We start from the raw sequence: 19,889 nt of genomic DNA, 5'->3' as shown, positions 1-19,889 counted from the left end.
TCCCTTGTTGCTGTTCTCTAATACCATAAAAGAATAATCTAGATACTCAAAAATAAATTTATTACTCAAAAACAATTTACTCATTGTTAAATTGAAAGTCTCTTAAACTTTGTTCTCATATTAGAAATAAAAATGTGTACTACATAACTCATTTTACCTTCATGTTCTTCAAATTCCTCTTGAATTTTAGTGAATAAGGCTTCTAGTCTCTTTTGTTGGGCCTCCGCATGTTTTGCTGCTTCCTTTTCTTCCTCTCTTTCATTGCGAAATATGTATAATCCAGATGATGTCTTCTCCATCCACTGTATTAATGTGGTACACACACAGAAAAGTCATATATAGAACATTCAAACTAATTGTCTCAGGCAGGGCACAGTGGCTCACACCTGTAATCCCAGAACTTTGGGAGGCTGAGGCAGGTGGATCACCTGAGGTCTGGAGTTCGAGACCAGCATGACCAACATGGTGAAACCCTGTCTCTAACAAAAATACAAAATAAGTTGGGCTTGGTGACACATGCCGGTAATCCCAGCTACTTGAGAGGCTGAGGCAGGAGAATCACTAGAACCTGGGAGCTGGAGGCTGTAGCGAGCCAAGATCACTTTATTGCACTCTAGCCCGGGCAAGAGACCAAAACTCTGCCTCAAAAAAAAAAAAAAACCAACAAAAAATTAAGTGTATCAAAAGAAAGAAATATATAGTAAGTTGCAAGAATATATCATACCTGTATAGGGTATGCTCTTTGAATAATTACATCAACACAACCAACATTTCCTCCATCACTGAAAAGTGATGATAAGGGCAGAGGAAAAGGTCTAGGGTCAGGAAAGAATCCAAGTTTGGTATACCAGCGAGCAGGCCGAGTACTGTTAGCAGATATCTGGACAAATTAATAAATATATTAATTTAGGAGTTAAATATGTATTCAATTCTATTACAGATATCACAAAGTATTCACTCTTTTAAAACTGCCTTAAAAGCATTCACTTTAAAAAGTCTTAGGAAGATTAGTAAGACAATGAATAAGTAAAAAACTGTACAAAAGTGAAAATATTTTCAAAATATAGTACTTCTCAAACGTATTATTTATATTGTTACAAGTTCTTAATGCTATTTAAATGTTTACATTAGAAAATGAAATACATTTATTTATCCAGGCTTCCTCAAAAAATTTACATGCACAAAAACAACTAGAAAAAATAGAAAATGAGATATCACCAAAATTTTGGAAGCTAAGAATTTGTTGGACAAGTAAATGACAAAGCAGCCTAAGAATGATTATAGTTAATACAAACAATAAATATTCATAGAACACTTACTAAGATACCTGGCCAGGTGACGTGGCTCATGCCTGTAATCCCAACACTTTGGGAGGCCAAGGCAGGCACATCACCTGAGGTTAGGAGTTCGAGACCAGCCTGCCCAACATGGTAAAACCCTATCTCTCCTAAAAATACAAAAAGTAGCCAGGTGAGGTGGTGGGTGCCTGTAATCCCAGCTACTCAAGAGGCTGAGGCAGGAGAACTGCTTGAACCCAGGAGGTAGAGGGTGTAGTGAGCCAAGATTGTGCCACTGCACACCAGTCTGAGTGACAGAGTGGACTCTACCTCCAAAAAAAAAAAGAAGAGAATTAATCTTCACAACAATCCTAAGACTCATCTCCGTTTTACAGATGATCATAAAACTAAAGTATATGATAAACTACACCAGCTGCCCAAGTTTATTCAGCCACCAAACTTGTAAGAAGTTAATATGAAACAACATAATTAAAGGAAAACACTCAGAAACTGGAGGCAACAGGTACCTGTGAAGGCAGGAGCATATGGTGGGGCTGAAAATAGGAGGAAGTGGTTGACATTCTGTATAAACATAGTTGAAACACTAGATTTTCTTTCCCATCCCAAGCAGCCAGGTGGCTGTCCCTCCCTTATATTAAAAAAAAACCCAAGACCCTATTCTTGCTGCAGCATTTTTTTTAAAAACGTCAAGTACTAGAGGAAAAAAAAAAGCAGGAGACTATTTACTGGAAGGCTGAACCATACATAACATGGACTCTAGAACCCTGAGCAGATGTAGCCAGGGTGGATGCAGCCAGGGTGGGGGTGAGATGCTATTACTGAAAACGAAACTGAAATAAAATTCTTATGCTGAAAATGAGTCTCTCTACTAATTTCCTTACTCTGCTCAGCTCTCAGAACAGTCACCGATATCTGAGGGTCTCCTAATCAAAAACTAAATCCCCACATTACTACCCTATGAGCCTCACCTTCCATACAACTTCTGAATCAGTCAATGATCACCACTGAGGAATGTCTCTAACTTAAGAGACTCAAATAGAGATAGGCCCTCATTAAAGAAAAAAGGGCAGGCAGCAGAAACAACAAAAATAAAAAAACATTAATCATCAGCTTTAGAAAGATGAGAAGATACTGTATCTATGAAACAAGAACTGAATGTTACAGAAAAACAATAGGAAATAATAAAGGTCTCTTAAAAATTATGCTGGAAGACACAAATTCATTTTAAGAATTAGAAGACAACCCTAATTTGATGGTTGCAAAATGATTGTATTTTAAATCTACTAGTCCTTAGTTGTTGAAACCTTTTTATAAACAGAAACTGGCTGAGCATGGTGTAATCCCAGCACTTTGGGAGGCCAAGGTGGAAGGATCACAAGGTCAAGGGATCAAGACCATCCTGGCAAACATGGTAAAACCGCATCTCTGCTAAAAATACAAAAATTAGCAGGGTGTGGTGGTGCAAGCCTATAGTTGCAGCTACTTGGGAGGCTGAGGCAGAACTGCTTGAACCTGGGAGGTGGAGGTTGCAGTGAGCCGAGATCCTACCACTGCGTTCCACCCTGGTCGCAGAGTAAGACTCTTGTCTCAAAAAACACACACACATACACAAAAATAGAAACTTCCCCTCATCTACTTGAGGGTCCCAAAATATAGATCATTTAAGAGAAGCAAGATAAATGCCTCATTTTTTTTCTCCTTTTACTTAGTTTTCATTATTGTTTTGAGACTGGGTCTGGCTCTTTCACCCAGGCTGGAGTACAGTGGCACAATCTCAACTCACTGCAACCTCTGCCTCCTGGGCTCAGGCCATCTTCCCACCACAGCCTCAAGTAGCTGGAACTACAGGTGCATGCTACCACACCCAGTTAATTTTTGTATTTTTTGTAGAGATGGGGTTTTGTCACGTTGCCTAGGCTGTTCTCCAACCCCTGAGTGCAAGCATTCTGCCCACCTCAGCCTACCAAAGTACTGTGATTATAAGCGTTAGCCACTGTGCCTGGCCTTTACTTAGTTTTTAAGATAACGAGGGTAGAGGTATCATTATGAACTTATAAATGCAACTATATTTGTTGTGAATTTCAATTTTGTTGCTGATATTATCCTTTTTTTTTTCTTCTTTTTGAGATGGAGTCTTACTCTTGAGCCCAGGCTAGAGTACAGTGGCATGATCTCAGCTCACTGCAACCTCTGCTTCCTGGGTTCTAGTAATTCTCCCTGCCTCAGCCTCCCAAGTAGCTGGGATTACAGGCACCTGCCACCATGCCTGGCTAATTTTTGTATTTTTTAGTAGAGACATGGTTTCATCATGTTGGCCAGGCTAGTCTCAAGATCCTGCTGACCTCAAGTGATCTGCCCACCTTGGCCTCCTAAAGTGTTGGGATTACAGGTGTGGGCCACCATGCCCAGCCTTTTATCCTTCCTGATGCTCAAATTATTTAATCTCTGATCAGTAAGAATCTATTCTAGAACACTCCTGAGTCCTTTTGACATGACACTAGTAGTGTCTGACACTTAGTTTTCCTCTAGTATGTCAAGACTCATGTATTTCCAGACTCATATATTTCCTCCCCTGAATCTGGAATCAGACATTTCTTCAAGACATCTCGTGTTCTTTTAAGAGAAAATGGTACTTAGAAAACAGTCTGAGAGCTAGGGATACAATAGTACCAGATTGTTCATTATTATTATTTGTTTGTTTGTTTCATAGATGAAACCAGTAAGCATGATTTTGTTTTGTTTTTTCCTTTGAGACAGGGTCTCACTTTGTCACCCAGGCTAGAGTGCAGTGGTATGATCTCGGCTCACTGCAACCTCTGCTTCCCAGGTTCAAGCAATTCTCCCACCTCAGCCTCCCTAGTAGCTGGGACTACAGAAGCATGCCACCATGCCTGGCTAAATTTTATATTTTTAGTAGAGACGGGGTTTCACCGTGTTGGCCAGGCTGGTCTTGAACTACTGACCTGAAGTGATCCACCCACCTTGGCCTCTCAAAGTGCTGGGACTATAGGCATGAGCCACTGCGCCTGGCCAACATGTTTTTGTTTTTGTTTTGTTTTTTTTTTGAAAGAAAGAAAGAGAAAGAGAAAGGGGGAGAGAGAACAGGAATCTTGTTCTATTGCCCAGGCTGGAATGCAATCTAAAAATAAGTACTAAAAACGTCTTTTATGCTGTTAATTGTGCTTAACAGCAGAGACAGGAAGGAATAAGGGAAGAAAATAATGAACAGCCAACCAGTGTTTCATTTAAGTCTGTGAAATGCTATGCAAATGCTGAAGAGCGATTTACATCCAATTATGTGGTCACTTTCAAAATAGGTGTAATGCAATACTGAGAAAAATGTATGTTCTGTGGACCTGGGGTGAAGAATTCTATAAATATTCACTGAGTTTACTTGTTCCAGGTCTGAGTTCAAATCATAGATGTTCCTGTTAATTTTCTATCTCGTTGATCCGTCGAATATTAACAATGTGGTGTCAAAGTCTCCCGATATTATTGTGCAGGAGTCCAAGTCTCTTTATAAGTCATTAAGAACTTGTCTTAATTATCTGGGGGTTCTATATTGGGCTCATATATATTTATGATCGTTGACTCCTGTTGTTGCATTGATCCTTTTACCATTATTTAACATCCTTCTTTGTTTCTTTTAGTCTTTGTTACTATTCAAGTATATTTTGTCAGGTGAAAGTTACAACTCCTGTGTTTTTTTTTTTTTTTTAATGCTGTCCATTTGATTGATAGGTCTTCCACCAACCCTTTGAGTCTTTGTATGTCCCCGCTTATGAGATGGATCTAGATACAGTGTACTGATGGATTTTGACTTTTTATTCAATTTGCCTGTCTCTGTCTTTGATTGGGGCATTTAATACATTTAAATTTAGGATTAATATTGATATCTGTGAGTTTAATATTGTTGTTTAATGCTAGCTGGCTATTCTGTCAATTAGTTGATATAGATTCTTCATTGTGGAGATACTCTTTACCTTTTGGTAAGTTTTTGGGATGACTGATACTGGTTGTTCCTTTCTGTATAGTGCTTATTTCAGAAGCTCTTGTAAAGCAGGCCCGGTGGTGATGAAATCTCTTGAGGGCTTGCTTGTTCATGAAAAATTTCATTTTTCCTTCATTTATGAAGCTTAGTTTGGCTGGATATGAGATTCTGGGTTGAAAATTCTTCTTTGAGGATACTGAATATTGACCCCACTCTCTTTTAGTTTGTAGGGTTTCTGCTGAGGGATCTGCTGTGAGTCTGATAGGCTTCCCTTTATGGGTAACCTGACCTTTCTCTCTAGCTGCCCTTAGAATTTTCTCCTTTATTTCAACCCTGGTGAATCTAACGATTATGTGTCTTGGGGTTGCTCTACTTGAGGAATGTCTTTGTGGTATTCTCTGTATTACCTGGAGTTGAGTATTGTCCTGCCTTACTAGGTTAGGAAAGTTTTCCTGAATAATATCCTGAAGAATATTTTCCAGCTTGTATTCATTCTCTTCATGACATTCAGGTAAACTTGTCCAATGTAAATTAGGTCTTTTCACATAGTCCCATATTTCTTGGAGACCTTGCTCATTCCTTTTTACTCTTTCTTCTCTAATCTTGTCTTCTCGTTTCATTTCATTAAGTTGGTCTTTGACCTCTGATATCCTTTCTTCTGCTTGATCAATTCAACTGTTAAAACCTGTGCATACTTCACGGAGTTCTCGTATTGTATTCTTCAGTTCCATTAATTTACTTATATTCCTCTCTAAATTGTCTGTTCTCGTTAGGATTTCGTCAAACCTTTTTTCAACGTTCTTAGTTTGTTTACATTGGGCTAGAACATGTTCTTTTAACTCACAGAAGTTTCTTATTATCCACCTTCTGAAGCCTAATTCTGTTAATGGAACGCACTCATTCTCCATCAGGCCTTGTTCCCTTGTTGATGAGGAACTGTGATCCCCTGTAGAGGGAGAGGCATTCTGATTTGGGGTATTCTCAGCCTTTTACGCCGGTTTCTTCCTGTCATTGTAAATTTATCCACCTGTCGTCTTTGTAATTACCAACTTTCAAAATAGGTCTCTGAGTGGACATCCAACTTGATTCTCAGTGCCGAAATCTGAGCAACTCACTGCACCGGCTAAAACAGCGGCGTCAAGATTCATGGTGCTATTCTGCCCAGGAATCTCCACTCTGGCTTCCTTCTTGAGCCCCTTTTTCAATCAGCTGAATAGGTGACTCTGCCTTCCCAGAGCTCCAAACGTTGACCAAAAGGGGACCCAGTTCTGTTTACTCTGCACCAAGAACTGCCACACTGCACCAGCAAAACTGCCGCGCTGGCCACAAGAGTTGTGCTGATGACCCATGGGGCTCCTCCGCTGGGAATCTCCTGGTCCATGAGCAACAAAAATTCGTCTGAAAGTGTGGCGTCCTCTCATTCTTTGCGCTTTCACTGGGAGCTACAATCCTGTGCTGCTAGTAATCAGCCATCTTGGATATCTCTCTGCCAGCATGTATTTTTTAACGATAATAATAGATCTCGAGTTCATAATGATATTTTCAAAGAAATGCAGAAACACAAGTTTTTCTTCACTTCAATCTCACATCTGTACCTTTCTCTGGTAAAAATATCCCTGTTCTCTCTGATAATCATATAATTGCTCACATATAACAAATATACCTAAAAGAATACCACATATAACATACTTCACATACACCATAACTTCAGAATAGCAATACCAACACTACCATCAATAATATGATTACTAAGAATAGTTTAAGATTTTGTTTTATTTTTTAGTTTTTGTTGCTGTTCTTAGGGCATATACCACTAGGGACATAAAAACATTTTTTAAGTTACTTGAAATGCTTTCTTGGTATGCTTATGCTTTAAATGAAAATATATTCCAGTTCTTTTTCTTTGCTTTCATTTGACTTTCTAAATTTTTAGGAATTGTTTTGCATTTTGTTACACAATTATGTAAAAATATTTAAAGACAAATCTATAAAACATGGCACATTAAAAAAAAAGAATTAGAAGAACAAATTAAAAACCATCCCAGAAGTTAGAAGACAGAAAGATAGGCTGGGCATGGTAGCTCACGCCTGTAATCGAGCACTTTGGGAGGCAGAGGCAGATCAAGACCAGCCTGGCCAATATGGTGAAATCCTGTCTCTACTAAAAATACAACAATTAGCCAGGCATGGTGGGGGGTGCCTGTAGTCCCAGCTACTTGGGAGGCTGAAGCAGGAGAATTGCTTGAACCCAGGAGGCAAAGGTTGCAGTAAGCCATGATCGTGCCACTGCACTCCAGCCTGGGCGACAGAGCAAGACTCCGTATCAAAAAAAAAAAAAAAAATGAGGCCAGGTGTGGTGGCTCATGTCTGTATTCCCAGCACTTTGGGAGACCAAGGTAGGCAGATCATGAAGTCAAGAGATGGAGACTGTCCTGGACAACATGGTGAAATCCCATCTTTACTAAAAATACAAAAATTAGCCGGGTATGATTGCACACATCTGTAGTCTCAGCTACTTGGGAGGCTGAGGCAGGAGAATTGCTTCAACCCAGGAGGAGGAGGTTGCAGTTTGCCAAGATTGTGCCACTGCACTCCAGTCTGGTGAAACAGTGAGACTCCATCTCAAAAAAAAAAAAAGATAACGAAATAGAAAGAAAAGACAAGAAAACTAGAGGAACAATCTAGGAGGCCTTGTGTCAAAAAATCAGGAGTTCCAGAAAAAAAGTAGAGAAAAAAATAGAGGAAAATTATAAAAGAACCATTTAAAGAAAATTTCCCAGAACTCAATGAAGGATTATGTGTTTCTAGACTAAGAGCCAATAAGCACCTGGGCCAAGAATTAAAGTAAAAAGGAAGGGAAACAAAAAGACACCAAAGTACATTACGGTGAAATTTAAATAAAGACAAAACAATTTCTTGAACCCAGAGCACATAATGAATGACTGAAAATAAAAATAGCACTTGAAGGCAAGGTGTTCATGCCTGTAATCCTAGCACTCTGGAAAGCTGAAGCATGAGGAACACTTGAGCCTAGGAGTTCAAGTCCAGCCTGGGCAACATAAGGAGACCTCACCTGTACAAAACAAAACACTCCAGTCTAGGTGACAGAGTGAGACACTGTCTCAAAAAAAAAAAAAAAAAAAAAAAAAAAAAAAAAAAAAAAGCATTGAAATTAGCAGGAGCTATGCTAAAAAACATAAAAGAAATGTCTCAAAAGTTCTGAAGAAATTATTTCAACTTACAATTCTATATCCAGTCAACCTTACCCTAAGATATTAAAAAAGCTGCATGTTCCTTTTCTCAAGAAGCCTCTGAGAGTTGTGGGCCCTTAAAACTAGGGAAAAAAATCTAGAAAGATGATATGGAAACCAGGAAATAGGGTTTCTAACACAGAAAAGAGGTAAGAATAATTTACAGAATGAGAGTGAGAGCTGTATGGCACACATAGAAAATGAGCACCTCAGAATGAAGTAAGAATATGAAGAGGTCCAGGGGTTCTCCAAGAAACAGAAATAGAACCAATGGAGAAATTTCAACATATTAGGCAGGATTTTTATAGCTCCTGTGTAAGGCCATAGAAAATTAAGAGAAATTAAAAGGACAGTTAATAATAACTCCATCGAAAGCAGTAAGCTGTAAAGAAGGGAAATGTGATCATAGCATATTAGGTATTAAATTGCAAAAAATATTTTTCAGTCATTATAATGTATACACTGAATACAGATTACACTAAAAAATCATACTATACTAGTAAAGGGAACATGGGGAACAGGGTAGAGAAATATGTGGCAGTGTTGGAGAAAGCGACTTAAATCCTCATTTTCTATAGCAGAAAGTTAACAGATGCTGTGTATACTGATAAGGGAAGGAAGACGGCAGTACAAGCTAAAGAAACAGCCAAAGGCACTGAAAATCTTCTTGACTGCCTCTTGGGACCACAAATGGGGGTAGGGAGGGTTGTGCTAGCAACTGTTTTTTTCTGGTCACAAGTCTTATATTACCTGAGTTTCTAAATTATGCACATGTGCCGATTTGATAAAAACAAAACAAGAAAAAAAAAACACCAAAACAAGAAAATGAAAGCCACTGCAAGCTTGATATGGTGAGCAACATAAAACAAAAGACTGTTTCATTTTGATGGAATGCTTTCAGTAAAAAGCAATCAATCCAACAAGGAACTAATGCCAAACAAAACATATATTTACCTTAAAAATGTTTAACTTATAAAATGTTCTCCTTAGAGTGATCCAGGATACCCCAGAAGTAAATTCTCTGCAAGGTGACCTCTTAAGTGAATCTGAATTTACAATATTATCAGTAGTTTCAGAGAGCTATACAGCAGACCACTCAATATGACAAAGTCCTGGTATGTAGTTTAAAATCTACATACAGATGGAAAGTGTATTTATTACATATTTGAGAAGTACTAAAATGTAATTGTCTAATTGCAGTGGAATAGGGATCTGATCAAAGCAAAGCTATGGCAACAAGAGGGCAGCAAGCTACAGATAACAAAATCAAATGGTGCAAATTTACTTTTGCTCTTTAATTGGAAATGCATTATTTAAGCTCAAGAAAGATCTCTGGCCCTCCCAAAAACTGCACAAAAACTTTAACTGTCTGAAGAATACGCTTTTGATATTAAAATTATCAGTACATTTAAGAAATTGAGCATTCTTTATAAGTATTTAAAATTTAAATATAAAACCTCTCTAGACGTTAACTGAATCAGAGATTGATTTTTACCAAGAGTACACATTAATTTACCTTTAACATAAGAGATTCTGGGGCTTCAAGAGGTGTACAGGCATCAGGAGAGCCCACCAGTTCTGCTCCATGAAGAATAATCTTCTGACCAACTGTCAGTCTGCCGTTCTTTAAGACAGCTAAGAGGGGAGGATCTAACTGGGCCTTAACAGCATACCACCCATCTGTAAGTTCAATAATGGCCACGTTTTGGGTATCTGCACTACTAGTTTTATTGCTAGATGTTTCAGATATATTTGCGCTCAATGAAATTATGTCAGAAACACAGAGAACAAGTGTTTTTGCAGCTGTGTCATCCCTTTCCATGATCTTTTTTATAGCCGATCTTCTGCTTTTATCAATTTCCATATCATATCTAAAAGTGAAAACAAAAATGCATACTTTAGGAAGTGTGACTCTAGAATTCCACTGTTTAAACAAGTCACTGATTAAGTGAGAATAAAAACTGAATTTATCTAAGAAATACTGAGAATTAAAAATTTTATAGCTAGCAATATATTAAGTTTCACATTGTTTAAAATATGAATTCTTTTTAAAAAGCAAAAAATAAATGCAAAAATGCTTTATTAGAAATCCCCGAATAGTGGATCAAATTAGTAACTCATTCGTCTCATATGTCAAGAGGTTAAGGAGGGGTAGGGAAAGAGGGAAGCAAGAGATGTATCAATGTGTGATCTCTCTTAAATGGGGCTAGGGATGACAAGAAAACAGCAGTGTGGATGGCAACTGTCATTGACAACTGGCTTGTGTACCATTTTGACATGGAAGTCACGGACTACACAGAAACCTTAACCATACTGCAGTATATGATTACATAATGTAATGCTTTAAACTTGCCTGTATTTTAGTTGAAGAAGCACCCTTTCTGGGCTTAGGCATCTATTAGCAAACTCCTTAGGAAAGGCAAATTCCATAGCTGCCAGTTTCCATATGATCCATCTGTAGTGATTATAAACCCAAATTCTAGAAATAAGCTTTGGATCCACACCTGGAGTGTCACACAGAGCCCTGAACAAATAAAGGTAGAATAATATCATAAAAACCACATAGGATGATACTTAATTCAACAACTATGACCGTTCTCTGTACAAAAACTACATTGTTCAAGATCGTTCGGTAAGTTTTTATGAGTTCATATGATCTCCAAGTAATATAATTTCAGAAAATTATTTGATGTGTATCAAAGTATCATATTGATAAAAACTTCACTTGCCAAGCATGATGGCTCATGCCTATGCTCCCAGTATTTTGGGAGGCTGAGGCAGGAGGACTGCTTGAGGCCTGGAGTTTGAGACTAGCCTAGGCAACATGGTGAGGCCTCTGCCCCCCACCCGTCTCTACAAAAATAAAAAAAATTAGCCAAGAGTGGTAGCTCACATCTGTGGTCCCAGCTACTTGGGAGGCTGTGGTGAAAGGACTGCTTGAGCCCAGGAGGCTGAGGCTGTGGCTGCAGTGAGCCATGATAGTGCCACTGCACTCAAGAGAGTGAGATCCTATCTCAAAGTATCAAAACAAAACAAAAAATTCCACTTAAGAGGGAACAGAATGATTTCAACTCATATTTGTTCCTGAAAAATGAGATCCTTGATTTTAAATAATTATATTTTAGATTATTCTTATTAAAGATATTTTTAGAAATCCCACCTGAGAACTGCCTATGCTTGGTGCTCGCCTTGATCCTGTCCCCTCTGTTCTCAAATCTCTGAACTCCTCCTTCTCATTCATACTCTTAGCACTAAGACAACAGAAGTAATCAAAAGAGAACTTCCATAAGCTCCCACCCTCATATCTATCCACCCAAAGCATCTGTATCCCTATACTTTGCCCTCTTCCAAGAACTGACTTGTAGCTCCCAGAGCCAACCAGATTCTCCTGCCATTTCCCTCTTTTAAAATTTCTGTTTACTCCTTGAGACACACTGGTCAGTACTTTAATGCCAAACACAAAACAGGATGTCCTTTCTCAATAAAACTGTAAAAGAATTTTCTAATTTTTATAAAATTTTTTGAAAAAAATCTGCACATAGCTAAGCAGATTTTTGTTGTTGTTGTTCCCTAAAACAATAATAATAATAATAATTAAGGGCAGAATGCTCTGTGAGGAGAAGCCTATACAGTTTAGGATACATGTGGGAGATCCTTACACTTTGCCCTCTTCTACCATTTGTGCACTAGCTCCTACCCCTTGCTGCCTACAAGGCTGATGATCTAGGAAATGCCTCCTCCCTCTCCTGAATCATCAATTTTTTTCTTCTCTTCTGAACAATGTGTAACAGCATAAGAAATGCTTTTTTTCCTACCTTAAAACAAGCCAAAACTAAGACTCTTTGATCCTACTTTCTCTCCAAGCAACATCCCTCTCTCTGCTTCTTTTTGGCAACTCCCAAAAGAATTGACCGTATTCTGCGTCTCCAACTCCTCTTCTTCAACTGCGCCTTAATTGCATTCTAATCAGGATATCACTCCACCAATCTACTGAGCTATTTTATTAATGTTATAATGTCTTCTGCAGTTCTAAATCCAGTGGCCAATCTCAGTCTTCATCTTACTTTGTTAGAAGCAGCTGCCACAGCTGGTCATTTTCTATTCCCCGAGATTCCATCTTCACTTGGCATGCAACACCCCATTGTGTGTTTATTCCTTTCTGGTTGCTCTTTCTCAGTCTCTTTTTCATGGCTTTAAGGTCCATCTATATGCCAATGACTTGTAAATTGATTTCTTTGGCTTATACTTTACCTATGTGTAGACTTGCATATCCAACTGTCTACCTAACATCTCCACTTAGATGTCTACCATTACATCTCAAGCTTCAAATGTCCAGAACCAAACTTTCCATTTCCTTCCATCTTTGGTCTTCTCAATTCTGGTAGTTACACAGTAAATCTACCCTTCCAGCTGCTAAGGCCAAAATCTTTGGAACCATTCTTATTTTCTTCTTCTCTCCCATTTTACATTTAATCCGTGAGCAAATCCTGATGGTGCCACTTGTAAAATATACCAGAATCCAACTGCTTTTCACCAATTCTACTGCCACCTCCCTGGTCCAAGCAAACACCTCTCACATGGATTTCTGTAATAGCTTCTTAAGTGGTCTCTCTGCATCCATCCTTGCCCCTCTCCCTACAGTAAGCCAATCTCAACAAATAGCCAGAATTATTTTTTCAAAAATATAAGTCAGATCAGGCTGGGCACGGTGGCTCACATCTGTAATTCCAGCACTTTGGGAAGTCAAGGAGGGTGGATTGTCTGAGTTCAAGATCAGACTGGGCAACACGGTGAAACCTTGTCTCTACTAAAAATACAAAAATCAGCTGCAAGTGATAGCCTGTACCTGTAGTCCCAGCTACTCTGGAGGCTGAGGCAGGAGAATCGCTTGAACATGGGAGGTGGAGGCTGCAGTGAGGGGAGATTATACCACTGCACTCCAGCCTCCACAAGAGACTCTGTCTCAAAAAAAAAGTCAGATCATATTACCCTTTGCTTTAAGCCTTCCAGTAGGTTATTCAGCAAAAATTGTGAAGAGTAAAATGATAAGGTTCTTACAAAGGTCTATGAAGTCCTCCCTTTGTATCTCATCTGTTACTACTCTTCTCCTGCCCACTCTACTCCAGCTGCACTAACTTCCTGTTCCTCAGACATTTCAAGCATGCTCCCCTCTTAGAGGATTGGGGGCTTTCGCTGGGATAGTCCCATGCTCCCTCCTTTTACTTTACGCCATTTATCAAACATAGCTGACTTAGCCTTCCTAACTATTTATTAGATTAAAAATCGCATCTCCTTGCCCAACTTTCTCTGACACCTTTCCAGCTCTATCTATCTTTATAGTATGTATCTTCTTCTAACATACAATTCACTTATTTTTCAATATTTTCTATGCCTTCCATGCCCACTAGAATGTATGACTTATTAGGGCAGGGATTTTTTTATTATCCCTAGTACCCAGAATAGTACCTGGCACATAGCAGGTGCTCAACAGAGATTTGCTGAATGATCAAAAAAACTAACGAGAGCTTCTACATTCCCAGTTGACTAAATGGCAATCATTCTTAACCTCTACCTTATGCAGTCTATTTAGTAACAGAAAATAATATAACTATTTAACATACTTTTCTTACTAGAATCTATAAGCAGATGTTTGTTATATAAGACACGCAAGATGTAGACAGTATTTCTGTTTTTTAAAGTTAAAACAAAATTATGGAAAAAACATTTTACCACTTTCCAAAACTACAAAGTTTGGAAATATATAGAGAAATTTTAAAATAAGGACGCTGAGGAAAGAAATCCTGTCTTTTGCCACTGGCATAAGTAATATCTCTCTAATAGCAAAAAGGTTTAAATTATGTTTCTGCAAACACTATAATAAAAAAGAGGTTATATAGTTTCTAAATTGTTGCTGTTTTAGGGCTCTGAGATTTTCTAGTTATTTGGTATTACTGATATTCAAATATTTCTGTTTAACTTTTTGCGTTTATTTATATTTTATATCTATTAAAATATACATTGAAAAAGAACATGAAGTAAGAGTAATCTACCATGAAGCCATTTCAAATTTAACTTATTCTTTCTTTGAGATGCAGTCTTGCTCCGCTGCCCAGGCTGGAGCGCAGTGTTGCAATCTTCTCTCAGGTTCAAGCAATTCTCCTGCCTTACCCTCCCAAGTAGCTGGGCTTACAGGTGCACGCCACTATGCCTGGATAATTTTTCTGTATTTTTAGTAGAGACGGTGTTTTGCTATGTTGGCGAGGCTGGTGTCAGACTCCTGACCTCAAGTGATCTGACCACCTCAGCCTCCCAAAGCCTGTGATTACATGCATGAGCCACTGCACCCGGCCTTTTATAAAACAGAACCTTGCTCTGTCAACCCAGCTGGAGTGCAGAGAGGCAACCTCAGCTCACTGAGACCTCTGCCTCCTGGGCTCAAGCCATCCTCCTACATCAGCCTTCCAAGTAGCCGGGACTACAGATGCATGCACCACACCAGGCTAATTTTTTTTTTTTTTTTTGCTGAGACAGTTTTGCTCTGTCACCCAGGCTAGAGTGCAGTGGTGTGATCTTGGCTCACTGTAACCTCCATCTATTGGGCTCAAATGATTCTCCTGCCTCAGACTCCCAAGATGCATCACCACATCCAGCTAATATTTGCATTTTTAGTAGAGGTGGGGTTTCATCATGTTGGCCAGGCTAGTCTCAAACTCCTGACCTCAGGTAATCCACCTGCCTGGGTCTCCCAAAGTGTTGGGATTACAGGCGTGAGCCACCAAGACTGGCTGGGCTAATTTATAAATGTTTTTGTAGAGATGGGTTTCACCATGTTGCCCAGGCTGGTCTCAAACTGCTGAGCTGAAGAGACCTGCTCACTCAGCCTCCCAAAGTGCTGGGATTACAGGCGTGAGCCACCATGTCTGGTCCTCAAATTCAACTTTTTAATTCTTTTTAATTAAATGCCTTTACTTATAAATGCATAAAAATCATGTCAAATTGAAGGAAATCCAGTTCATTAAACCCAGGACAAACGGCACCTTTCAAAAGATTTCAACAGAATACTTAACCATAATGCTCTTAAAATGATTCAATGCATAAAAATTTGATTTCTAGCCAACTTTTTAGTTCAAGAGATAGTTAGGAGAAGAAAGAGGGACTTGAGGGAATGAGAGGGATGACAGAATACTTAAAAGTTAACATACAATCTTTTTGCATAGAGTACCTATAAAATTCTTCTTTTCCAGCCTTTCCATCATTGGAGGGTATGAGCCAGCCACCATCAGCCAACTGTATTCCCTTTCCAGCCCATAAACTTTCCTTACCAAAATAATCTTGAGTGTGAAACTGAAAAGACTCTGCATTTTTGCTGTTAATTTTTACATAATGTTTAGAAACGCCATACATATATAGCTACACAAAATAAACAGAAAACATTAATGAAAAACAATTTAAAATGAACATGCATTATAGAATAAAAACAATTATAAAAAACCAAGAGAATTTACCCCCAATTTTTTAAAATACTAGAATATTCAGTACAAAAACATTTATGTTATTTACTAGAAACTAAAAATTTTAATATAAATGACCCACACATTCCACAATCTGCTGTACTTTTTTCTACCTCCTGTATATACGTTTCCTGCTAAATCTGCCACAGGAAGGTACTATGAGGATAAAGAATGTAATGTTTTACAAAATCTCTTAAGTTCAAAAGCTTAGATTGGAAACAAAAGGGAAAAGTGTAAGTATTTTAGGGAATGTGACCTCAGGTGGTCAGATTTGTACACAGGCTTGGCTTACTTCCAATTTGCTTTCACCCCAGGATATCCAACCCTAAGTGTCTTTTCCTTTGTTCGGAGTTTGACTCTGGAGTCAGACTCTTTGCTTTGGAATCATAGCTCTTCCACTTACTAGTTAAGTGACTTTGGAGCAGTTACTTAACCCTCTCTATGCTTCAGTTCTCTCATTTGCAAAATGAAAACAAAATAATGGTGCCTTTCTTTCAAGGTGGCTGTGAGGATTAAGCAAAATATACCTAATGCTCGTGAAGTTCTTATAAGAGCGCCTCACACCTAGAAAATGCTCAGTTAGCTTGAGCATTGATGATATTAATATCATCAATATTATTTTCACCTCTCCATTGTCTAAAATTATATCTACACAGTACTGTCTTAAGGAGAATCCTGTTTTGAAAATATAAATAGCTCATAGAAGGTTCAGGGCTATCAATTATTCACATTTGAATATCAATAAGACTACTTTTCTCTAACACTTAGCTGAGAGCTTTTACAATGACAAAATAAGAAAGATTTGAAGGGGGAAGATAAATAGTAATTTGGAAGCACAGATCACCTTAGTAGAATGAGGCAGGCCTAGCAAGGGTCCAGAGGCTGCCACAGTAGGCTAATTAGAAAACATGATAATTTCATTCATCCATTCCTGCACTAATGTGTTCATTCTTTAAACAAAGCCATGGCTGAGTGCAGTGGCTCTCGCCTGTATTCCTAGCACTTTGGAAGGAGAAGGCAGGCGGATCACAAGGTCATGAGTTCAATAACAGCCTGATCAACATGGTGAAACGCCATCTCTACTAAAAATACAAAAATCAGCCGGGCACGGTGTTGCATGCCTGTAATCCCAGCTACTCAGGAGGCTGAGGCAGGAGAATTGCTTGAATCCGGGAGGCAGAGGTTGCCGTGAGCCAAGATTGCGCCACTGTATTCTAGACTGGGCGACAGTGGGAGACTCCATCTCAAAAAAAAAAAAAAAAAAAAAAGACAAAAACAACAACAAAAAACCATTTGTAGATATTAGTTAATGAAATAAAATTATGCTTTGCCATAAACGCCATCAGTATTGTAGACAAACACATACCTGTTTATGAGAACATGCAGAGGGAAATTGGCTTCCTACTGCTGCTTTCAGAGAGATTCGAGGCAGAGTGGATGTTTTTGTAAGATACAGACTGCCTGGTTGTGGAAAGATGCACTGCCTTTGTTTCTTCTTAATTCGCATATCCTGTATATCTCTGGCATTCTGAAGACTTGTAATTAAATCTATTAAAGAATAAACACTTAGTAAAAATAAAATTGAATTTAAAAAGCACAGCCCTGATTTATAAAATTATACATATCAATTTGCTCAAATTTTACATGCTCTCCTTTTCTTTAAAAAGGGTACCCCCTGGGAGGCCGAGGCGGGTGGATCACGAGGTCAACAGATCGGGACCATCCTGGTCAACATGGTGAAACCCCGTCTCTACTAAAAATACAAAAAATTAGCTGGGCATAGTGGCGCGTGCCTGTAATCCCAGCTACTCGGGAGGCTGAGGCAGGAGAATTGCCTGAACCCAGGGGGCGGAGGTTGCGGTGACCGAGATCACGCCATTGCACTCCAGCCTGGGTTACAAGAGCGAAACTCCGTCTCAAAAAAAAAAAATAAAAATAAAAAGCGTACCCCTTTTAAATCTTCATAAATGAAAGAATGATTCAACTTGTAAAGTTGTATAAACAGAATACTTTGGATTCAGAAAATCTAAAGCATTAAAAAGAGTTTTAAAATTATCATCACAAAAGGGGGAAACCATCAGAACATTATTTAATAAGGGAAATATCTAACTGAAAGGCAAAAATTCATCACACAAATTGTCATACAATACCTAAAGGTTCTTCTTCACGTTTTGTGAAAATTACAGTTGCTGCTTGATTGGAGTTGTTTTTGTTCAACTGATGAATCTCACTGTCGTTAATCTTATTTTTACCACCACCGGAGCCATGACCATCAATGTTTTGTTTTGGTTTGTTTTCCTCCAAGTTAATATTCCTAACACACTGTTCATCTCTGTGAAGATGTGATTTAGTTTTGAAAGGTGGAACAAAGACTTTGGTTGGTTTGCCTGTAGCAATCAAGCGTCTCATTTTTTCATGTCTTGTAGCAGGAACTTGATAAAATGGTTGCCCTGAAACTGCTAAACTGCTTGAAGATTTTTCCAAAGTCAGATGTTCATACAAATGAGATTTAGACAGAGATTCTTGACCAGGTGCAGTAAAATTTAGATTCTGTATCTTTTGACGTTCCTTAGTTGTGCTATAATGGAGAGAAAATATTTAATATTATTGACTAGTACATATATAAATATTTGGGAACATGCCTTTTTTGCAGACCCACATTTGCTACGTGGTGATCCTATTCTGGTAACTGTTTTGCATTCATCATGGTTGCCATTACAAAACAATACCACATTTTCAAGACTATAACACTTATTATATACAGCCTTCTCACACACTTATTCCCAGCCTTTACAATCTACCTCACATAACACATAATAGAAAACAGTCTGTGAACCATGGACCCCCTCAGTGTCCATCCAATTCCATCACAGTACTCTTTACCTCCTTTACCAGGAAAATGTCTACCCGTCCTCTTCTCTCACCTTCATACCTTCACCTAAACGCTCTACTCTGCCTAATACCTCAGTCTCCTCAGGAGACCCCATCTTTCAATTATCCTGCCTCTCTCCCTTTTCTGTCTTCTACCTATTTATACCTTTTTTAAAGTGCCCCTTACATTTAGCCCAAAAGCCTTGCACTCCTTTAAAATTCTTATTTTATCACTCGCCTTTATCTCTGTCTCAAGCTAATACTCACTGTTACTTATTTATACTCCACAGTCAACCTTCTCGAATAGGTAATGCAGCTATTTTTACCTCCTCAATTTCTACTCAATAAACTCTCATTTGTCCCACTACTCTACAGAAAGTGTACTCAATAAAGTTGTTAATGACCTCCCAGACACATGCCCAACATGCACAAACTCATTCTACTCAATTTTCCTGACAGCTATGACAGTTTACATTTTCCTTCTTTTAAAATTCTCACCATCACTGTCCCTCTTTTCTTCTTTTATTGGTTTTTACCTCTTCTTGATTCCTAAAAAAGAAATGTCTCCAAAGTTGGGTATCTTCCTTAGACACTTTACCTGGCTAATGTGAATCATTTCCATTACTTAAATTATCACCTGACAATGAAAATATTCTTTATCCTCATGCCTGACTTCTCCCCTAGGTGTTATTCCTACATTTTATACTATGTATAGCATCAGACTCTGTAGCTTGATGTTTTATACTCATTTCAAACTCAACATGTCCAAAATTAATCACCTTTCTCAGCATACATGCTCTTCCTAATACTTGACATCTTGTTGAAAAATACAGATTTCCTTTTACCAAACCCTGAATACCTGGAACTTGAAGTTACCCATTAATCTATCCATCAACTATTTAATGAATTACCACCAGGTGCCAGACATTGGTTTGCTGGGGAACACTGACAAAATTTTGTTTTCGTA

The 19,889-nt window shown here is 38.4% G+C and overlaps 1 protein-coding gene across 7 annotated transcripts in view; it reads right to left on the bottom strand.

Moving 5' to 3' along the window:
• The window catches only part of BRCA2 (BRCA2 DNA repair associated), a 99,757-nt gene that overhangs the window by 32,274 nt on the left and 47,594 nt on the right, over nucleotides 1–19,889 (bottom strand). For all 7 annotated transcript variants that reach the window (XM_002748959.7, XM_017973028.5, XM_035303369.3 and 4 more), the window contains 7 exons: nucleotides 18,202–18,629; nucleotides 17,418–17,599; nucleotides 15,763–15,950; nucleotides 10,894–11,064; nucleotides 10,057–10,411; nucleotides 725–880; nucleotides 158–302 (listed from right to left, as the gene is read on the bottom strand). In XM_002748959.7, the coding sequence (XP_002749005.4) occupies nucleotides 158–302; nucleotides 725–880; nucleotides 10,057–10,411; nucleotides 10,894–11,064; nucleotides 15,763–15,950; nucleotides 17,418–17,599; nucleotides 18,202–18,629 (1,625 nt within the window). The remainder of the gene's footprint in view (nucleotides 1–157; nucleotides 303–724; nucleotides 881–10,056; nucleotides 10,412–10,893; nucleotides 11,065–15,762; nucleotides 15,951–17,417; nucleotides 17,600–18,201; nucleotides 18,630–19,889) is intronic.

The sequence above is a fragment of the Callithrix jacchus genome, chromosome 5, assembly GCF_049354715.1.
Source record: "Callithrix jacchus isolate 240 chromosome 5, calJac240_pri, whole genome shotgun sequence".
In the NCBI taxonomy this organism is placed as follows: Eukaryota; Metazoa; Chordata; class Mammalia; order Primates; family Cebidae; genus Callithrix; species Callithrix jacchus.
This window is presented reverse-complemented; position numbering and strand designations above follow the sequence as displayed.